Source organism: Ixodes scapularis, unplaced genomic scaffold, assembly GCF_016920785.2.
Source record: "Ixodes scapularis isolate PalLabHiFi unplaced genomic scaffold, ASM1692078v2 PGA_scaffold8__174_contigs__length_109621045, whole genome shotgun sequence".
Taxonomy (NCBI): domain Eukaryota; kingdom Metazoa; phylum Arthropoda; class Arachnida; order Ixodida; family Ixodidae; genus Ixodes; species Ixodes scapularis.
The window spans coordinates 38,504,133-38,524,137 of record NW_024609883.1 but is presented as its reverse complement, the minus strand read 5'-3'; the positions used below and the strand labels follow the sequence as shown (position 1 = coordinate 38,524,137).

The 20,005-nt window shown below is 47.8% G+C and overlaps 1 protein-coding gene across 1 annotated transcript in view; it reads right to left on the bottom strand.

Annotated features, from left to right (window-relative positions):
• LOC8027327 (stathmin) overlaps window positions 1-20,005 on the bottom strand; it is a 91,889-nt gene that overhangs the window by 20,175 nt on the left and 51,709 nt on the right. The window contains exons 3-5 of the mRNA XM_029993988.3: window positions 12,153-12,322; window positions 10,453-10,644; window positions 4,400-4,540 (exon numbers count right to left, since the gene is read on the bottom strand). Of these exons, the coding sequence (XP_029849848.3) occupies window positions 4,400-4,540; window positions 10,453-10,644; window positions 12,153-12,322 (503 nt within the window). The remainder of the gene's footprint in view (window positions 1-4,399; window positions 4,541-10,452; window positions 10,645-12,152; window positions 12,323-20,005) is intronic.

The window sequence follows — 20,005 nt, the reverse complement described above, 5'->3', positions numbered from 1 at the left end:
ACGTCCTTCTCCTCTATCTCGTATGTTGATACCACTAACAGTAAGTCGTGCTACTCTAACATCGAGGCGAAGAAGCAAAGAAGCAGCAGGTCTCATTAACACGACTCACCCTGCCTTACTTCCAACTGTTCTTGCTACACTGCTTTTCCTTCTCCCAATCCTAGTCTACCTTTTTGTATAAATCTTCATTATTTAGTGTTCGCTCTTCCTAACCCCTTCAACCGTTTGTCAGCCTGATTGGACGAGATTCCAAAACTTACAAACCGCGGCTTTAGCTGTAGGGAGCTTGTTTTTGCATTTGTTGTTTGTTGAAGGCTTCTTTTTTTATAGAGGGCTTGGCTTGCACTTTGCAGTGATGTGATTGGCCTAAGCCATTTCGGAGCACCTTTAGGAGCAGCCAAAACAGTGTTTTGGAGCAGTGAAAGTGGCCTTTGGAGCAGCCAGAACAGTGTTTTGGAGCAGCCAGAACAGTGTTTTGGAGCAGCCAGAAGAGTGTTTTGGAGCAGCCAGAACAGTGTTTTGAAGCAGCAAAAGTGGCTTTTGGAGCAGCCAAAACGGTGTTTCGGAGCAGCAAAAGTGGCTTTTAGAGCAGATATTCTTAGAAAAATAAAAATATTTGTTTTAAGTGGTAGACAAACGAAACGCACTTTGTGCTGTGTTCTGACGGAACACGCTGTTTGTGCTTTTACTGCTGAGACATCCCACAAGTGTATTGTAGGCGTTGCCGAGCAATTCCGAAAAGAACGCATGCTACCGTTCTACTGGTTCCCGACGTGCCAGATTTTCGTCAAAAGTAAGCAAACGTAAAACAATGAATCGAAAGCGTCCCGGCTGGTGCCACTGTCGTGGTCGTAGTATGCAAAATGTAACTGTGCAGCATACGACAAAAAAAACAGTCCAGCGGCGCGTGCTTGCCAGGCCAGAAGGCGAGAACAAGCTAAACACACAGAAAAAAAAAAAAAAAAAGAATCTGAGCGCATCGATGCATGACAGCACGAGCCAGGGTCAAAAAGTTCTTGGAGCGCTTTGTGCAACGACTGAACTCGAGACGAACAAGCGCGCTGTGCGGGTTCAGCGTGCAGACACAGCTTTCTTTGCTTTAGCTCTCTTCTCTTCACCAACTTTCTTTCGCGGCAGATTTTTCACGTACCGGGGTTCTCTCGAAAGAAAGCCCACCGAGAGAAACCTACGTAATTAATATTTCGATAAGCAGTCATTGAGTCAAAGAGGGATTTTTGTATTAGAGTATGATATAAACAAAGACAGGAATGTCGATGAATACGTTTAGAAAGCGCCATATCTGTAGCGACGTGGGGACGACAACACCCGACGTCGCGCGACCAGTGATTGTGGTAGCGCGAGCGTTTCAGCTCATAAAGTAACTCTCGCCGCGCAAAAACGTGGTTTTGTTTCACAGCATAACGGCATTCCTGGCACCCGGCACACTAGCGTCGGAGCGTCCGCACTGTCCGCATCTATCGTTGAAAAAATTAGAAAAAAGATATTCCCGAGACGACGAGGGCACTAAACGCGTGACGGCGGGAAAAACCATACAAGAGAGGAGGGGGGGGGGTTATGGACGATTGACGCGGGGTACATTGTGTTAGGTAGAGTTCCCCGAAGGGGGAGCAAAGTTGTGCATTTGTTTTCCCCGCGCCGCCACTCCGCTATTCGCCGAGATTTATCACGTGAGGAGCAAAGCATCCGGTGCCGTGCAAGAAAGCCACCTTTACGGTCGCTCCGCCGACGTTGCTCGCGCCCCGGCGTATGTTTTTCCCTGCTTTCGCCTCCTTCTCTTTTTCTGTTTTCCATGCGCGGCGGCGCGCGCAGCGCCGCTATTCGCCAAATTTAGTGACGTGGGGAGCAAAGCGTCCAGGGCGTGCAGGAAAGCCGGCGCTACGGTTACCCGCCGAGGCTGAATGCGCAACTCTGCTACCGTAGGTAGCTACATACAGGAACTCTAGTGTGAGGAGGCCGCTTGCGCCACCTAGCTCACGCATGCCCAATTGTGGTTCTCAGTTTAGTTTCGGTCTTGAAAGGCGACCGAAATCGGCCCTTGGGCGCAGGCTTGGCGCAGATTACCCATATTTTGGTAAAATGTAGCAGGATGTAGCAGGGTTAGCCCCTAGGCGCAGTTTGGCGCAATTGGCGCAGCAATCACATCACTGACTTTGGTTTTACACCTCTATCGTGACCCTCCACGCGTTGTCCTCTCGTCTTGGCCTGTGGAACCGCCCCGAGGCGCGCAGTGCTGCTTTGCATTGAGAAGCTGCAACAGTCTTATCTACAATGGAAAAGGAAAGGCTGCTGGTGCCTTGTTGCGAAAAATTCTGTAAACAGATTAGCACCAATGTAAAAAACTATAATCGTGAGGAGAAAACTCTCCGGATCGTTTCTGAAAACAAATTCAATAAACCGAAAGGCGACCTCCAATTTGCGGAAACACTTGCAGGTAGGCAACTTTCTTGTTACTTTGAATAATACTTACAGTTATAAAAAAATAATAATAATAGCTCGTCTATATCTTCCAGCTGAAACACGCTCAAGTAAATCGTGAAATCGAGGCGTCCAAGAAGCCGCAGTTTTGGAATAATTCGCGGATTCTAATTTTCGCGACGCGGTGCGGTCGCGATATAGATTCCAATGTGTTTACATTTTTTTTCGCGAATTGTAGGCGATTCGCGAAATTCGCGAAAATAAAGTCGTTTGCAGTGTATCATGAATTTTTCGAGGTTGTTCTTGCCATGCTAAATTCAAATCGGTCTTCTTTATGAGACGCATAACATCGATACAATCATTGCTACCCTAATGATTAGCTACATGACGATCCTAAATTTATTATTTATCTCAGGAGCTTTTTGGGTGTTACCGTCAACTGAATCAACCCAGAATCCCTGGCAATAGAGTTGCTGCTATTGTGACACTAGTTTTGTGGAAGCAACCACAGTTTGTGTGCTACGGTTACCCACATCCGGCATGTTACAAGTCCACAGACAGGGAGAGGCAGCGAATCATTGTGGCTGAAATGTTTTCGTAAGTTGTCGTATCCTTTAAATGTTTGACGTCGCTAACAAGTTTCTCTTATTAGCCATTTTTACGTGAGTTTTATGATACCAGTACTGTCGCATATTTGTTTCCTTGTATTATTTTTAAGTTTATTTTTTTTTGGTTTGACTTGGATACCATTTGCATAAGCTCTAAGGAGATTCACCTCGCACCTGTGAATTTTGTCGCCATTTTTTTATGTTTTGAGAATATATGAACGCAGGAGTTCATTACTCCAAACTATTAAGTTCTATAATCCATTTAACAAATTTCATAAAAGGAAAGTACAATGAGTGACATTTATACAGCAGCCATATAACTTGTTTACAGTTATATGGCCCAATGTGGGGGGTAACTCTCAGAAATAAGTAATTGTAAAGTAATTGCATTACTTTTAAAAAGTAATTTGTAATTGCAATGAACTACTTTTGCGTAGTAGTAATTGTAATTGTAGTTAAACTACTTTTGGAGCTAAGTTATTGTAATTGTAATTGAATTACATTTTGAAAGTAATTTACCCATGTATGCTGTAAAGCACCGTTTACACACTTGCAACCGAGTGAAACGGAGAGAGACAAGGCCGGTTTTTAAGCCTCGTGCGACGACAGAGGACTTGCCCAGCCAGCGCATCTGGTCCTCTGCCATTACAAGAGGCCTAAAAACCAGTCTTGTCTCTTTTAGTCTTATTCGGCTGCAAGTGTGTGAACGGCGCTTCATTACTAAAACTAGTGGCATTTTGCATGAAGCCTATAAGAAGTGTTCTGTCTCAATCTGTACGTAACAGCAACGTATGATTCTTTCTCGTGGTAGCAAACATCTATATTACTCTTTTGGACAACGGTGCCAAGGTGAAATGTAGGAGTTCCGCGGCACAGTGGGGGTGACGAACGAGTTTGGTCCATCCTCGCTGGCGTCTGCTCGTCACCACCTTCGTGTAAATGCGGTTGGGAGACGGATGAACCGTGGACATGTCACGTGAACAATCTGTACATGGATCAGTCCGTAACGTGAATCAATCATTCAGAACGAACGAAGTGTAGCCTACAGAAGAATTTTGGAAAACTGCTTGTCCTGGTAGCGCTGCCCTCCGCGATTCGATTTGCTCTCACACGCGGTGCTGAAGGTCGAGAGTTTTGGTCAGACGATGAAATGGAGGCAGCCGACTGGACCGGCGGGTGCATAGCTCCCACCACACTGTCAGCTTAGAGGTGAACAAAGACTTGAAGTCCACAAACTGCGGTGCCCATCGGTCAGTGGGTTGTGCAGCCCACCTACAGGCATCTGTAGGCCACGTGCCTGTAGGCTAAAATTATGCTCATTATCAAACGGGCACAGAGAAGGGTGCAAGGCTCACATGGTTGCGCAGGCGTTCCTGCAGGGCCCCGATCTGGGCCTCTCGAGCCTCGCTGGCGTTCTCAATCTTCTTCTGGATGCTGGCCAGCATCTCCTGGGTGTTGGTGTCCAGGGACTTGCGCACTTCCTCCACGCGGGTCACCTGCCAGGGATGGACATGTCCAGATCACGATACGTTCAGACATAAACGGCACAGCGCATTCACAAGACTGGTAGGTTACACGCAGGGCTCGATCAAAGAGACCAAAGTGAAAACGGGCAGTCGGGAACAAAGAAAACGTTCTTCCCGCGGCGGTTGTCGCGTTGGGACGGCGCAGGTTTTTCGGCATGACGTGTCCCACTGCGAAGCGGCTATTGATCGTTTTCTCCTTGCGTGCTGAGCCTCCCGCAAATGCAATCGAGTGTACCATTTGTTCCCTAGAGATTAGCATGTCCTGGTTAGTTTGGTTAAAGGCTAAAAGGGAAACTGACGCGACTTCCTATTTGAGAAAAAACACAAATTGTCTCAGTTTTGTCTCCATGATCCCGAATATACAGTATAGACCACTTACAACGTAACCGCTTATAGTGCAGGACCGGGTATAACGCGGTTTTTTTAAACCACCGGTTCGCCTCCCATAGAACTCCATGTAATTACATACCGCTTAAAATGCAGGCGCGCGAAGGGAAATACCGGTTATAGTGCGGTTTCTGGCACAGACCGCCGACCGCGCCGACGACCGGAGCAGCGAGCACGCTTCCCTGTGCGACACTAGATAACGGCGCGAGCCGCAACTTGCCGCAAACGGCACTCGCGGGGCAAGGAGGTTGCTCGGAGAAGCATTAGGGAGTTTTCGTAGATCGTTTCCGCTGTCCCGCAACGGCACTCCGCAACCAGCTACGCTAGCCGGAACTCTACAGTCAAGGCCATCGGCGCGCCGGCGCAGTAGCGGCTGTTTCGTTGCGGAGGGCTTAGCGGAAAGGAAAACGCGGTCTACGAAAACTCCCTATTTGCCATAGCGACGGAAGGACGCACGCACGTGTCGTTCATGTGCGTGCGTCCCTCCGCTGCGTTGGGAACAAACAACCGAAACGACAGACCAATCGCAGGTCGAGAAGTGTTCGCGCGCATTGCATGCCAATCGCGGGCCGGCGGCTTCTGTCCGCAAACATGGCGTCGGTTGTGGCGTTCATCTCATCGTTCCGCGTAAAAACGCTATCCTTGACAGTGAATTTTAGTTGTGTGTCGCTATGATAACCCAGCACGTACTAGAAGGGAAGATCCACCTACTCGTGCGGCGATGTGGCGGCGCTCTCAAGACGGCAGAAACGCCCGTGTCGTCGTGTTTGTTTACTTCGGCTAAAGTGGTGCTTTCTAAGCATTTGTGTTTTCGAACATCGCCCGGATTTCTTATTTGGAGCATTTCATGCCTGTGCTGAAGTTCAAGGTATTTTTCTGGCGCGTACCGTATGAAGGATGCGAATTTTCACGCGTTTTCATCTCCGGAGAAAAGTGATTAGGGTTAGCAATCCTGAACGCTCGCAACGTCCGTCCGCAACCCGGCCGCGACGCCGTTAAAAGGCTGCGCCAGGCAAAAGCCGCTCATTTCTTTCAAAATGTGTGACACACTTGAGACAGAACTGTACTAGTCTGGTGAAATAAAGACTTTTCTCAAACTAAGCTTTATTTTTCATCTAACATAAAATAAATTCTTTTACAAAGGTAGGTTGACTAGGTTGGCCTGAAAAATTGATGTTTTGGTTATAACGCGGTACCGCTTATAGTGCGGATTTTCGCGACTCCCGCGACATACGTTATATGCGGTCTACACTGTAGAGATTTTTCAATTTGGTGCACGGAGGATGCAGGAAATCATTTTCAAAGTACCGCTGAAGCCCCTCCTTCCCGGAGCTTGACATCGTATTTACAGTTTTCGGAATCTCTACTCTCGCGCATCTTTAGCACCTATCAAAGCTACACATGTGCACTCATGCCATTTTCGAAAAAGACAAAAAAAGACGTCACAACTGGTGTCAGTGTGAAGGAATATACCTGGCAAGCTTGCAACTACACGCGCTGCTGACATGAGCGACACACGCTTGGTGCTTGAAAGATATGGGTATGACGTAATGACTATTCGGAGGTTTTTCGTGTCTTCTTGCGTTTCGTTACATCTTTGGGGAAAACGAACGTGGTATTCAGATTTACGGGATAAAAATACCCTAGAATTCACCTTCAACTCGTTTTTTGCAAAACCTCTTCAGCTTTCCTTGAAGTTAGGTAAGATGGGATGCAAACCTCATAAATGTATCAAGCATGGTTCAAGACATAAAAACAAAGTGCAAGGCAAAAAAACAAGAGAAGCACAAAATGCTAAGTGCACTGATTGATGCTACAATAATATTTTTTTTCTGAAGCTTTTGCAAATGGGAGAAAAAGCATACATTTCTTCTATTTCTGCATTTTTCAAATGTCGTTGCGAGTGGCGCCCGTGAGTGTGTCTTCTTCCTTGTGTCCATTGCTTTTTGCGCCTCTCACCATGCTTTACAACGTCCACCAACTAGCCAACTTACAAGTTTTTGTAAATGTACTTTTTGAAAAAACCAGCACTCGTAAATATTTAAAAACAAAAACAAAAACAAAAAAAAACTTTTTATTTAATGTTTTACGAATGTCTTGGTACCAGCTCATCAGAATGAACCAATCGATTCTTAGAATCCAACCCTCCCTCCCTGTCCCAAATACATAATTATAACACAATGTTTTTATCGAGAAACTCATTTAAGCAATTCCAGATCACATTTCTAGTTTCGGCATCGAACCTGAAATAGAAGGATAGTTTGAAACCTCTCCTCTCAAGGGAGATATTGTGCTATAAAAACTTTTGAGAGCAGCTCTTAAGGAGCATTCACACCGGTGACGTAAAGCAGTCGTCCAATGAGACTAGATCGCAGCACAAAAAAATGGTCACACTGCCATGTGCGATCAGCGAGTCCAGTGCCTTTGTTGGTTAGTCGCTTCTCAAAAACTCAAGCTCCGAACGCCGCTTGATTGGCTCAGCCGCTCCGCGACTAAATCGAATCGCAAAAAGTCTGGTCAGGTAGCGACTGCCAAAATTGCATCTCTTTTTTTTTTGCAATGGTCGCTTTTGCGATGAAAGTTATCGGGCGACTAGATAACATCGCCGGTGTGAATACGCCTTCAGCTGCCCGTTTTTGGGTTGAGCGGCGGTGTCGTCAACGTAACCACGCGCGTAGCATTATGGGACATTTCTCCGCTAAACTTAACGGGAAAATTTCCCCGCCAACTTTAGCGGAACCAATTCCTGCTAAATTTAGCAGGAGAAATTAATGTCACTGGACCTTAACACCAATACATGATTTGCAATTTTCCCAAGCGCCCCGGCCCACACGCAAGGAATTGTGGGAGAGACTGTCCCTCGCCTGGCCGCTCAGCCTCGAGATCGCATTGCCTTGTCGCTTGCCTCCTGTTAATCCTGTGCTTTTCAAATCCATTACCTTTTTTATCTATTCCTGTGTATTTCTTATTGCTTCTAAGTGTTCCTATTCTCTTCTGCGTGCAATATTTCTTGCATATATATAGTGTTTGTGTCTTTATTTTGCTTTCTTCGACGGGTGTGCCGACAGACAACACACCGCTTTGCGCGTCGTTCCCCGGGTGAGTACTACCGCTGTTACCGATTCATATCGCAGTGTCAACTGTTCATTTTGGTTCGAATGACCTGCGTGCAGTCGAGAGGAGCCGTTTATGAACACCCGCACACATGTCATAGGGGTAGGCAGAGCTCTGAATCAACAATCGCGACATGAGAGCTAAGTCAACGAGTGCGATGCAATTTAGCCGCCCGCGCTCGCTTCGTTGACTCTCACTGTAGCGTGTGCCTTCGAGTGCCACTTACTTGACTAACACACAGCATGCCGCTCTGTCGTCGCGAATCATTTGTTTGAATGCCTGCGAAACCGTAACACCGTTCGGCAGATCCAACGCTGCGACGCCTGACAACTGCTCGCAGTGGCGCGAGCCCTTAGCAAGCGCCGGCGATTCAACGTCGCGGCTTGTATGCGCCTTTGGCATGCATTCATAACCAGTCTGCTCGGCAGTTGTCAGTTGCCAACGCCCTTTTTTAAGCGTAGAGGTTTGATGTCACCCAGGCAGACACCTTAAAACTTGTAGTTCCTTCAACAGCTCTGTTTCGCTAGTCAAAATGTCAACTCAAGGTGTACCTTTTAGGTTATTTTGGGTCAAGATGACTGCCTGGGTGACAGCACATGACTGCACTTGAAAAAGGGTGTTTGCAACAGAAAACCGTTTAGCAGACAGATTAAGAAGGCATACCATAAGCCCACGCAAGCCGCGACGTTGGGCCATAACGCTTGCGAAGGGCTCGCGCCACTGCGCGCAGTTTGTCAGGCACCACAGTGTTGGATATGATGAACGGTGTTACGGCTTTGCGGGCATTCGGTCAAATGATTCGCAGCAACACAACTCTGCACTTGAAAAAAGGCATTGGCAACTGACAACCGCTTAGCAGATAGATTACGAAGGCATGCCACAGGCGCATTTAAGCCACAAAATTGAGCCATCGGCGTTTGCAAAGGGATCGCACCCCAACGCGCAGTTGTCAGGCGCCGCAGCGTTGCATATGCCTCAGCTTAGCAAACAATCGTAGAAATGGTTCGCGGCGACAAAGCGGTGTGCTGTATCTCGGTCAAGTAAGCGGCACTCTAAAGCATACACTACAGTGCGAGTCAACAGAGCGAGCACGGGCAGCCAAATCACAGCGCACTCGGCTCTCGCATCGAGATTGTTGATTCAGAGCTCTGCCTACCCCTACGACATGTGCACGGGTGTTCATAAACGGCTCCTCTTGACTGCATGCGGGTGAAATGAACCAACATGAACAGCTAACAAACAGCGAGATAGGAATCGGTAGAAACGGTAGTACTCACCCAGGGAGCGACGCGCGAAGCAACATGTTGTCCGTCGGCACTCTTGTCGAAAAAGGCAATATAAAGACACAAATACTATATACATACAAAAAATATTGTGCGCAGAAGAGAATAATAACACTTAGAAGCAATAAAAAATACACTGGAATAGATAAAAATAGGTAGTGGAATCGAAAAACAGAGGATTAAGAGGAGGCAAGCGACAAGGCGATGCGATCTCATGGTACGTTTACACTTGCGGATCCGCCAGCGAATCCGTCCAGCTTTTGCCGCCGGGGCCGGGGCGAAACGCTGGGCAGAAAACGCGGCACGCGGCGGCGAGCAGTTTTGGTCCAGGACCTATTTCTGCCGCCTAACGAGGCATTTCGCTGACCGGAAGTGACATTCTTGCGCGGCGCGACGCTGCCTACGTCACGAGTACGTGTTCTTCCGGGAGCAGCAACGCCCGGGAGAGAGAGAGCCGAGGCGGGGACTCTCGCGCCTTCTCGTCCTATTTGACGAGACGTTACGGGAACCGCTGCTGCAGCCGGCACTGCTTGAAGGAAATAGATGTAAACACAACCAGCTCGCCACCGCCGCCGCCGGGAGCGGATTCGCTCCCGCGGCAGCGGATTTCTTCTCAGGTGTAAACGTACCATCAAGGCAGAGCGGCCAGGCGAGGGACAGTCTCTCCCACGATTCCTCGTGCGCGGGCCAGGGCGCTTGGGGGATTTCACAAAAGGGCTATTCAGTTTCAACGCTAAATTTAGAGGGGAAAATGACGTCATGACTTTGTGTCACGTCACCCATGAACGAATTAAGTAACAGTATGAGAGAAGGGTATGAATTAGGAGGGTCATACCCTCCTTTTTGTACCCTCCCCTCCTCAAGAGCTGCACTCTAGTTTCGCATTAGATTTGTAAACGTGATTTTTTTTTTTTTTTTTTGTGGAGGAGGAGGAAAAGGGGGGGGGTAACAATTATTTGGCGACTACAGTGTGCTACCTAAATACTTAAAATACACGTTTCGGAAGTTTAGTGCCCCTTGAAATGGGGTCCCGAAGCCCCCCCCCCCCCCCCCCCCCCCCCCCCCAATCGAGAAGCAGCAGGGTTAATGCACACTCACGTGCTCGCGCTGCTTGTCCTGGATGGACTTGATGTGTGCCTCGCGGTTCTCCTTGAAGGCCTCAATCTTCTTCTCGTAGTTCTGCCGGGCGGCCTCCTGGAACTCCTGGACCGAGCCCTCCTTCTTCTGGTTCACCTCGGCCAGGCGGCTCATCTTCTCGTTCAGCATGTTCAGCTTCTGTGCCTCCAGGCTCTGCACCACGTCGGCCACAATCATTCGAGATTCAATTTCGCGTCGGGCATCATCAGAAACTCCTGTGGGGTGCAGGAGCAAGAAGTCGAAATGTCCGACTCGACGAGGCGATCATTCCAGAAACATGCAGCGCCTCGTCCTTTCGACGCACTATGGCACGTGAAGGGGTACACAAAATGGAAGGAGTGATTCATGCTGGCTTAATGCTTGGCAATTTCAAAATGCAAAGAAAGCAGGACGATAAAAGAAAAGCAGGGTATGTATTGACCTTGAGATGCATTCGCCTCTTTTCCCGTATGTACCAAATTCGCGGTCATAAAAGAAGGAAAAGTGGCGCTACCGGGATGTATGGGCTGTACGAGCTGGCCCAAGCATACATCGGAACAGCCCCACCATTCCCCACACTGTACGGGTAGAAGGGGGAGGGGAGCGGGGAGCAGTGTGGGGTCGACGAGAAGGCAAACGGCCAACACGAAATTTAAAGCAAAACAGACATATACAAAAATCTTGAATGAAATCTGAAGAGTTGCAGTTTGCAGGTTCAAAATTCCAGCAAACAAATCCAAAAATCACCAACATCAAGTAACCATATTAGTATAGATGGCAGAGAGAAGGGAATGCAAGTGGGGCAATGCACTGGGGCAGGGGTGTTAAAATTTTTGGAACACTCAATCAACCCCCTACCAGTGGTGGGGAGTAAAGACAGGAGCAGCATGCAGCAAATTGTAAGCGCCTACACTGGTGGTCCCCAAAGAAAGAAACAAAGAGCAAGCAACAGAAGAGCGATGAAAGGAGGCAGACGACAGGTTAGGAGAGTTTGTTTTGCTGCCATGGGGAGTTGTCAGCTGGGGATTCGTAGGCCGGCGCTTTGCTTCAGAGCCACCGAGGTGGCTAGCGGTAAATAGCGAGCGAAATGGGACCAGGAACACGCCGGGGCAGCGCAGCGAAACAAAGGTTGCATGTGCATACAACCACCCAGGCTCAGGGACAACACACTCGTGCCTTGGTACTGCTGCATGCTAGCATCACACCCGCTGCGAGATGCCACAAGGTACACCTGCAGTGACGCAAACTGAAGCTAGGTGGCAGACGACGAGTTTGCTGGAGATGCCGTAAAGCTGCGAACACTGCCAAGACATCGTCCAAAAATGCACAGCAAATTGCCAGGCAATTGTGTTGCACGTGAAGCGCGTGGCGCCTTCACTCAATGCGCTCTTCGTCGGTTAGTTTAGCGAGTGGCTTAACGCGTGGCATGCACACTCGATGTACAGATATTCGAAGCACACACACGCATGAAGCAAACGAGTTTCAAACGTACACGAGGTGCGTTCACAGACAATTCTGTCGTCCTGTCTGTAGCGAATACCGTGTGTTGTGTAATGTATGAGCAGTGTGACTGGCTTTAGATGAGGACAGACCTGGGTCCTGTCTCCTAGGATGTGTTGATATCGTAATATGATGATATTGATACATTGACGACATCATAATTGATCATTCACAACACCGACCTGTCGCCTCTCCTCGGCCTCCTTGAGCTTCTTCTGTATGTCCTCGGCAGAGATGCTCTTTGGGGGCGTGGTGGGACGCCTGATGGGGGACTCTGTCATGCTCGGCTCAGCCAGCACCAGCTCGTACTTGAGGCCGCCCTTGCTCTGCTCTGTGGCACGCACCTCCGTCGCTGCACCAAAAACGAAAAAAACGAGAACGACGTTCAACCCGTTGGCTACTAATCGCGAGTGTGCCATCCGTTGCGAACCGGAAAGCCCAACCACGCGTCTAGCTCGTGTTTCGGTGTTCGAGCTTTTACAACGGAGCTGTTAAAGGGGCGGTGCAACGATTTTATGATTAGAAGAATTAGCATCTCATAATTTTCATGTTGTTTATCGTGTCCCGGAGGACAAAGAAACCACCTCCTTCACTAAAAATGCGACTCCGCTGCATAATCGCAAAGCTAAAATCTAGCTTTTTCCCCCCCCTGCAGCCCCAAGTGACAGCCGAAGGAACTACGGCGAAAAGATTACGTGACCTCGCTCGGCTCTAAGCTGCAGCATAACGCCCGCTAATGTCAGCAGAGAGAGGGAGAGAAAGCGTCCTCCCAGAGAGCACAAGGGAACCTACACGGCACTCCGAATGACGTCACTAGGAGGGGGACCAGGTGTAACCCTGAAGGCTGGGAGTGAGTTGAGGGGTGCCCGAAATGCCAATCTTTATCTTTTTTTTTATGCAATAACTAGGACACGCAGGCGAAATCTGTTTTCTGTTCGTTACCTCAGAAGTGTCAGAGGGAAACTTCCAGAAATCTTTGACCGAAGTCCGGAAATCGTTGCACCCCCCCTTTAAGGGCTGGTTTCCCCAGCATTCTGTCCCCCGCAAAGAAATGTCGACACAAAACTGGCTGCTGCCGTCGCTCATAGATGGCAGTATCTGTTTAGAGTGTTGTGTTTGCCGGCTGTCCTCTTGCCGCCGTCGCTCATAGATGGTGCAAACTTTCGAGCCTTTCCACTCTGGCTTGTCGACTTACGGCCGGCCATTACTTCATTCCTACCATAATACAGCTTCGCTGGTCTTCCTTCTTTACCAAAGTGGGAAGGCTAAACGTTTTTTGGGTACTTTACGGCGGCGCAACCGCTATTGGTTCGATTCATTGGGCTAATCTGTGTCCGTTTCGAATTCTCACAGAAAGAAAAGGGGCAACGCAATCTCAACACTGAGGTCTGCGTTGGCCAATAAAGGAACACAGAAATTTTTTTTTGAACTTGATGAGTGCACTAGCATTCCCAATGAAGGGTCATACCACCCCTATGACGACTCGGAACCTCTATTTTCAAGATCGACAACTTGCAGGAAAATGAATTGAAACACTTGCTTGGCCTCCAGATGTTTGTTGTTCCCCACCTTTCAGAATGTTTCCAACAGTACCACACAGGAAAGAACTACCAAACGGGCACATCAGATGGCCCAGAATTCATAGTGAGGGCAACAAACGTCTGGAGGCAGAGCGAGCATTCCCAATGTTTGTGCAAATTGCCAATTTTAAATGAACAGTTGCGGTATGTTGTATGGACAAAAATAGCAGCGCTGCAGTTTTTGACAACTGGGGAAACTTTTTTGTGCAGCTTGTTGAAGCCTCGTATAAACAAGCATTGCAAAACGATGAAAAAAGTAGTTAAACTTCCGGCTCTAACCAGGCCCATGGGAAGGGGAGTGCCCCATTCAAAGTATGCCGAACACCCATAAGAAAGTTTTTCTAAGTGTCTGTATAGGACGAAAATATAACTTCACAATATTTACGTGCGAGACTCATTCAAATGATTGTGAAAAATAAGACCAAATTTATTGCACTCATTTTTTTTAAATAAATCTTGTAAGTGAACACTAACATGCACCAGTATTATATGTTCAGTTCCTGGCAGGAACTTCAAAGGGAAAGCCATCTTCATAGCTTGGGGCAGCAAGCTCTGATCCACTCCAAAAATGTTGCTATCAGCAAACTGCTATTAGGAAGTAACCCCTTCCTGCAGTGTGAAAGTATTACTGAAGAACTAATTGCATGTCTTCACAAGTAATCAAATTTATTTTAAAAAGTAATTTTAGTAATAGTTTGATTATGTTTATTAGGAAGTAATTGCAAGAGTAGTCCAATTACTTTTGGAAATACTAAAATTACTTCTGTATTAAAAATTTTTTTTTTCTTTTCAGAGGTTTTTTAAGACACGAAGAAACAAAATAGCAGACAAGATGTTTCTTTCTGTGCCTTCAGGCTTTAGATAATGATGTTCTCTAACCAGGTAGCCTACATACCCCTCCTCCTTATATACAACACCAGTGGTCCGCAAATGGGGGTGTGCGCGGACCATTCGGGGTTACCGAAGGCCTTCTTAGGGTTCCCAAACTCCTCAACCAAGCAACAAAATATATACATTTTTTTTTAAAGTTCATGTTGAATGTCTCGCATGTGCACCGAGTGAGTAGAGTTGACCAGTCAATGTTTCAGAGTTTGGTAGTTGGTTTGCATGCATTTAGCCTTCTTCATTAAAGGGGTACTCCACCGATTTTTTTGAGGTACCTCAACTATCTATATTTTCTGACTCCCGGCCTTTAGCCTTTCCGGTATGCTATTTAGCATCGCGAAATTCATAGTAGGTATTGTGAAATCGGCAAATGAAAATGGTGCAAAAACCAATATTCAAATATTCGCGCAGTGACGTCAGTAGCAGGCAGGCTTGCCAGTCGAGCAAGTAGTCTAAAAATAGAATATGCCAATCATTTGTTCCGTGCTGGAGCGCGGATACGGGAGCGAGCTTCCAAAGCACTCATTTGACACCATGAAACTGCTTCAAATCCGTTGGGAACAACTTCTGTAGTCCAAAAAGTTAACCCCTGCCTTCCACTGACGTCACTTTGTTGTTGTTGCCAGTAGAGACTTTCAGTGTGAAAAGCATGGTGAAGACCAGAACTGTAAATTAAATAACTTCGCGAAAAAACAATATTTTGACCCAATATTTGGGATACTATTTTAGCAATGTTTGTTGGTTAGTTTAGCAAAATTTCAAGCAAATCGGAGACAATGAAAAAAACGGGGGAGTACCCCTTTAACCGCTTTTGCCACTGTAATCACTTCTGCGGATCCAGAGGGGTCCCCCAAAACATCGGTGGTTGAGAGCCACTGTACCGCACCATTCCAAGGAAATTTCTTTACACACACAAGCAGTGAGGGGGAGTACACATGCTCCAGAGCCGACGTCGGTGCTTCCGCGGGCAGGGAGGGAGGGGTCCCCGGAAGCCTCCGAGGACCGGAGTCCAGCGCGACCGCGTGCCGCGCATCGATCCAAGTCGTCGACCGCCGGCGGCGACGTCAGCGTGACTCATGGAGGCGCCGGCGCGACGCCGGCGCTACTACCCGCCGACGCCGTCGCGACGACGGAACGACCACGCCGAACGCGCGGGTCAGCCCCGTGGCCGCGGGAATATCCCAACGTAAAAACGCCGCATGCAAAAAAAAAAAAAAAAAGGCGGAAGTTTTTTATTATGTGACACAGTGAGCATTTACCTCCTCCGTTAATGCAAACACGCAAAAAAAAAAAAATACTGCGGTACATTTGCGTTTTGGGGAAAAAGTCTACTTCGCGTTATGTGTCGAGAATCGAGATACACGGAAGACGTCTCCCTTAAACTTTATTTCTGCACCACATCCCTTATCCACGGGGACTGAAAGCACTAAAACACAAGCGACACCGTAGAAGCCGAGACCCAGAGAAGCGCACTTTTCGTACAAACCAAGAAATAATATGGAAGATAAACACAGAGGAGGGACAATCACGGACGTGTACAGGCTGTCCGTCCTCGTCTCCCCTTTGTGTTTAGCTCTCATAATACTACTTTTAGGGAAGTCTCTTTTTTTATTTTTTTTTGCCCCTTCCCCTGTTTAGAGGAATAACCAAAGCTAAAACAAAAGCGACACTGTAGTACCAAAGGCCCCCCCCCCCCCCCCCCCCCCCAATAAGAAAACGCACTAATATAAAAAAGAACCCCCTCTCCCGTACTATGATTTAGCCAAATAGACCCCTTTTTTGTATGTGTGGTAGGGCAGGGATCGTCTTGGGGGGCGTCTTTCTTTGTCCCTATGCACGCTGCAAATGCTCCCTACTTTCGTTGCTTAGTGGCGGAAAGGGAAGCAACGCCATTTTCCACCCCCTTACTCTTTCCCCACCAAGACAACACGCCCTCCTTTCCCTCGCTGTCTGGGGAAAGTGCCCAAATCGTTCACCCTTTGTGCCCAGCCGAGCATGACGTCAACAGCAATAAAACAAAAAGCGGGCACTTTGCCCGCCGCGTGTGCTGGAAGTCCAGACACGTAATCACCGGGACAAAGGAGGAAAAAAAGTGCACGATAAACACCGTCCTTACTGAGAAGCCACGAGGACAGTCACGCCAATAGAAGACGCAAGTTTTCTGATACATTCTGCGCATCCTTCAGTCCATAACCATTTTCAGTTGAAGAATTAACAGCTGCCGTAAAAGTCGAATTCAGATTCGGTCCTAACGAAAGGATGGTGAAATTACTCGATAACCAATATTGTGAATTCACTGATGAAGCAAAATGTGCTGATAAGAGAATAAATCATTTATATAGCGCCGGTCCCTCGAAACTGATATTGGCAAAGGTAGTTCAGACCTCATCAACACTAGTAAAGTTACCAATCAACGATAGTCTTCGGGAAAACGAGAGTTGAAGACCGCCATACAAGCAATTTCCTATATTAACAATAAACGCGCAAGAGATGAGTACAAGTGCAGCAGACGCTCGATCGAGCCCAAGGGCATAAAGCGGACGTCATTCATTTGACGGAAAAGTTGCGTTCCACATTCTACCATATCGCCATTTCGGAGAAGTCCTTATTCCTCGGGTTGTGACAGCGTTCGAGCCAGGGGAGCGTTATCGAGAAGTGACCGTCAGATACGGTCGTTCTCAACAACTCTATCTGGCGGGTTACGCTTATCGGACGAATTAGAACTCGCCGATCCCCCAGACCTTTTCCAACACTGAAGTGAACAATGGGCAGTAGCCCTCTTATGGAATATCAAACTCCGCGCACGCGTGCCCAGTGACTCGTCATTTTCCGCCTCGGGTGACAATCCGTGTGTTGAAGTGTGCAACCTCATCCCCAGACGGGGCGCAGCCGACGCAACGAGTCTGTGATGGCCAACAAAGCAGAGTCTAAAGCGCAACGCCACGGCGTTCGCCCTTGTCTTTCTATCCGCGTGCCGCCGCTTTATCGTCTGCTACGCCCCGACACGCGGGTATGACGTCACGTTGCTGCGGTGGCGCTGCTGTCGGCAACAGCGCATGCGCAGAAAGAAAGCTTCACGCGCAAGCACACCAACAATTTTACACAATTTACTAACGACCCGATTTATCCGTTGACCCCACGATAGATTTTCTGAAAATGCAACCTCATATTCTATGTTCTTTTCACGAGTACAGATCACGGCGCACTTCCAATTTTAGGGGTTCTACGTGCCAAAACCAAAGACGGGTGTAAGTGACACGCCCCAGCGGAGAGGGACCGAAGATTCATTTTCGGCCGCCCAGGGCGGATCTTTTGACGTGCAATCGAAAGCTCGGTTACAACGGCGCCTTCTCCGCAATAAGCCTCCGTCAGATTGCGGGCACCTCGGCCGGGATTCGAACCCACCACCTCGCGGGCTCTGTCGCTTCGTGGCGTCGGCTGCAGTCCAACATAAATAACGATAGAATAGTAATTTGGTCGTCACTGTCGTCACTCCCGTCACTGAAAACGTTACGTACAAGTCTGTCCCTAACCACGGTACCAGCCCTGCCCACCCAGGATCACCGACCGTTTTTCTCTTCCGCTACGGTATCCGTGAAGAAAACGCCGCAGCTGCGCCTGCGCGCCGCGTGCTTCGTCTGCATAGTTCCAGGCCTTGTGGCGGATTACGGAGCGCTGTCCGGGTGATTAGCGGGCTGCGAAAACGGTCTACTACAACACACCACTATCACCATCACCTCCGTCGGCACTCACCCATGAAGACACCGGCCGATCTTCTGGGCGGCCTCGTCCTCACCAGAGGCTTGAGGATGAGCGGCGAGCTCTTCTTGTCTTCGCCACGCCCGGCGGACGACAGAAAGCACGCGACACGGTCAGATCGGGTTCTTCCGGGTGATTAGCTCTTTCTTTTTTCTTAATCCTAACAGAAGAGCAATTTCTCGATTTCAAGATTCGAAGCGGGAGGAGAGTTAACAAGAAGCAAACGCCCGTAGTACCCTATCGTACGTGTTGTTCACTGTAAGTGCTCTTGAACAGGCCACTGCCTCAGGACGAACACTGCAGAAAATCGAAACGCATCCGAAACACGAGCTAAAGGAAGAAATTAAGTGGTTCAAGCAAAAATAGAAACGAAGAGAACGAGAGAAACGTTCGCACTACCGTTTGCTAAGAAAAAAAAAAATGAAATCTCCCTATTTTGTAAAATTTTGGTTTGCCCAATTTTCCAGGAGTTATGAAAGTTGGAGCCGCAAGGGCGGCGTCATTGTCGCGAGAGTCCAAACGGCAGGCACCTGTCGCCTGCCGAGTTTCAACAACTCGAACACGGGACCAAGGACCTTTCGCACTGACAGGGCACGACGAATGAGCGTGTTTACTAAGCTGCCATTTCCGATCGGCATTTTCCACTGCCCTGGCAGCAATAAACTTTCTTCAGCAGTCAAAAAAAAAAAAAAAAATGCCATCGTGCGTTTTGCTAGTGTATTGCGATCGTGTAACCTCGCGATAAATTTCTCATGCGTCATGTCTGACCGCTATTTCGATCGCTACAACCGTAACTCGCAATTTTAAAGGTACTTACAACAGAATGATTCAACGATAAACTGAGAAAGTTTAAAATCTTAACATTTTTTAAAACAAACAGCTCACGAAAGAAAAAAAACAAAAAAAAAAAACGTTTAAACGTGCCAGCCATATTCCAGATAATTGTACGCTCAACAACGACCCGTCAGCTTAGAGCCTTTTCTTAAACAATCGAATTCATGGAAACAAGTCGTAAAGAACCCCCCCCCCCCCCCCCTCAAAAAAGAACAAAAAAAAAACACGAAAATTTGGGCACACTAAAAAAAAAAAAAGATTTCGTTTTAAGCTAACATGAGGTCTCGCACATCTGAGCGCCATCGAAATCCTGTCAAATATATTGAGCAAGCCTGAGCAAAGAAAATGAAGGTCAACCAAGGCCTTCTCTTGGCTGATGTGCACGCTACGGAACCAAAAATACCCCCCCCCCCCCCCCCCCCCAAAAAAAAAAAAAGAGAAAAAAAAAAAAGAAAGTGAACATTGCGAGACGGTTAGCCAAAAGTCGATATATTCGATTCATGACCTTGAATGATAGGGACAGGTTCGTGCCGGACAGCAGACGATGGGCGTATTTGCTTTGTACTATACCCTACTTTTTTCTTTCTTTTTAAATCAATGCATTGTATGTCTATATTTACGTCACATTTTTAACCTTTTCCACGTAAATGCCTCCAATGATTACTCTTTTAACACTAAGTACCGACGTAAAAGCTGCGACCGCGAGTCACGGATAAAAGTAGCACCTTGCTTTACAACGAGTTCCGTAAAAGCGGCAACGCCCTACCGACAACTAGCGTCGTTTCACTAGCTACTATCGGACTCCTTACTGCTCGAGAATAACCCTCCCTAATTATTAGAAGAACCATAACAAAAAAACTTGATTACTACCAACTGCATAGACCAACTAAAACGACGCGAGAGGAATATCACTAAGGTGTTTAAGGTCATCGTAAACCCCAATGGTACATTTAAGAACTTTAACTCGCATCGTTCCA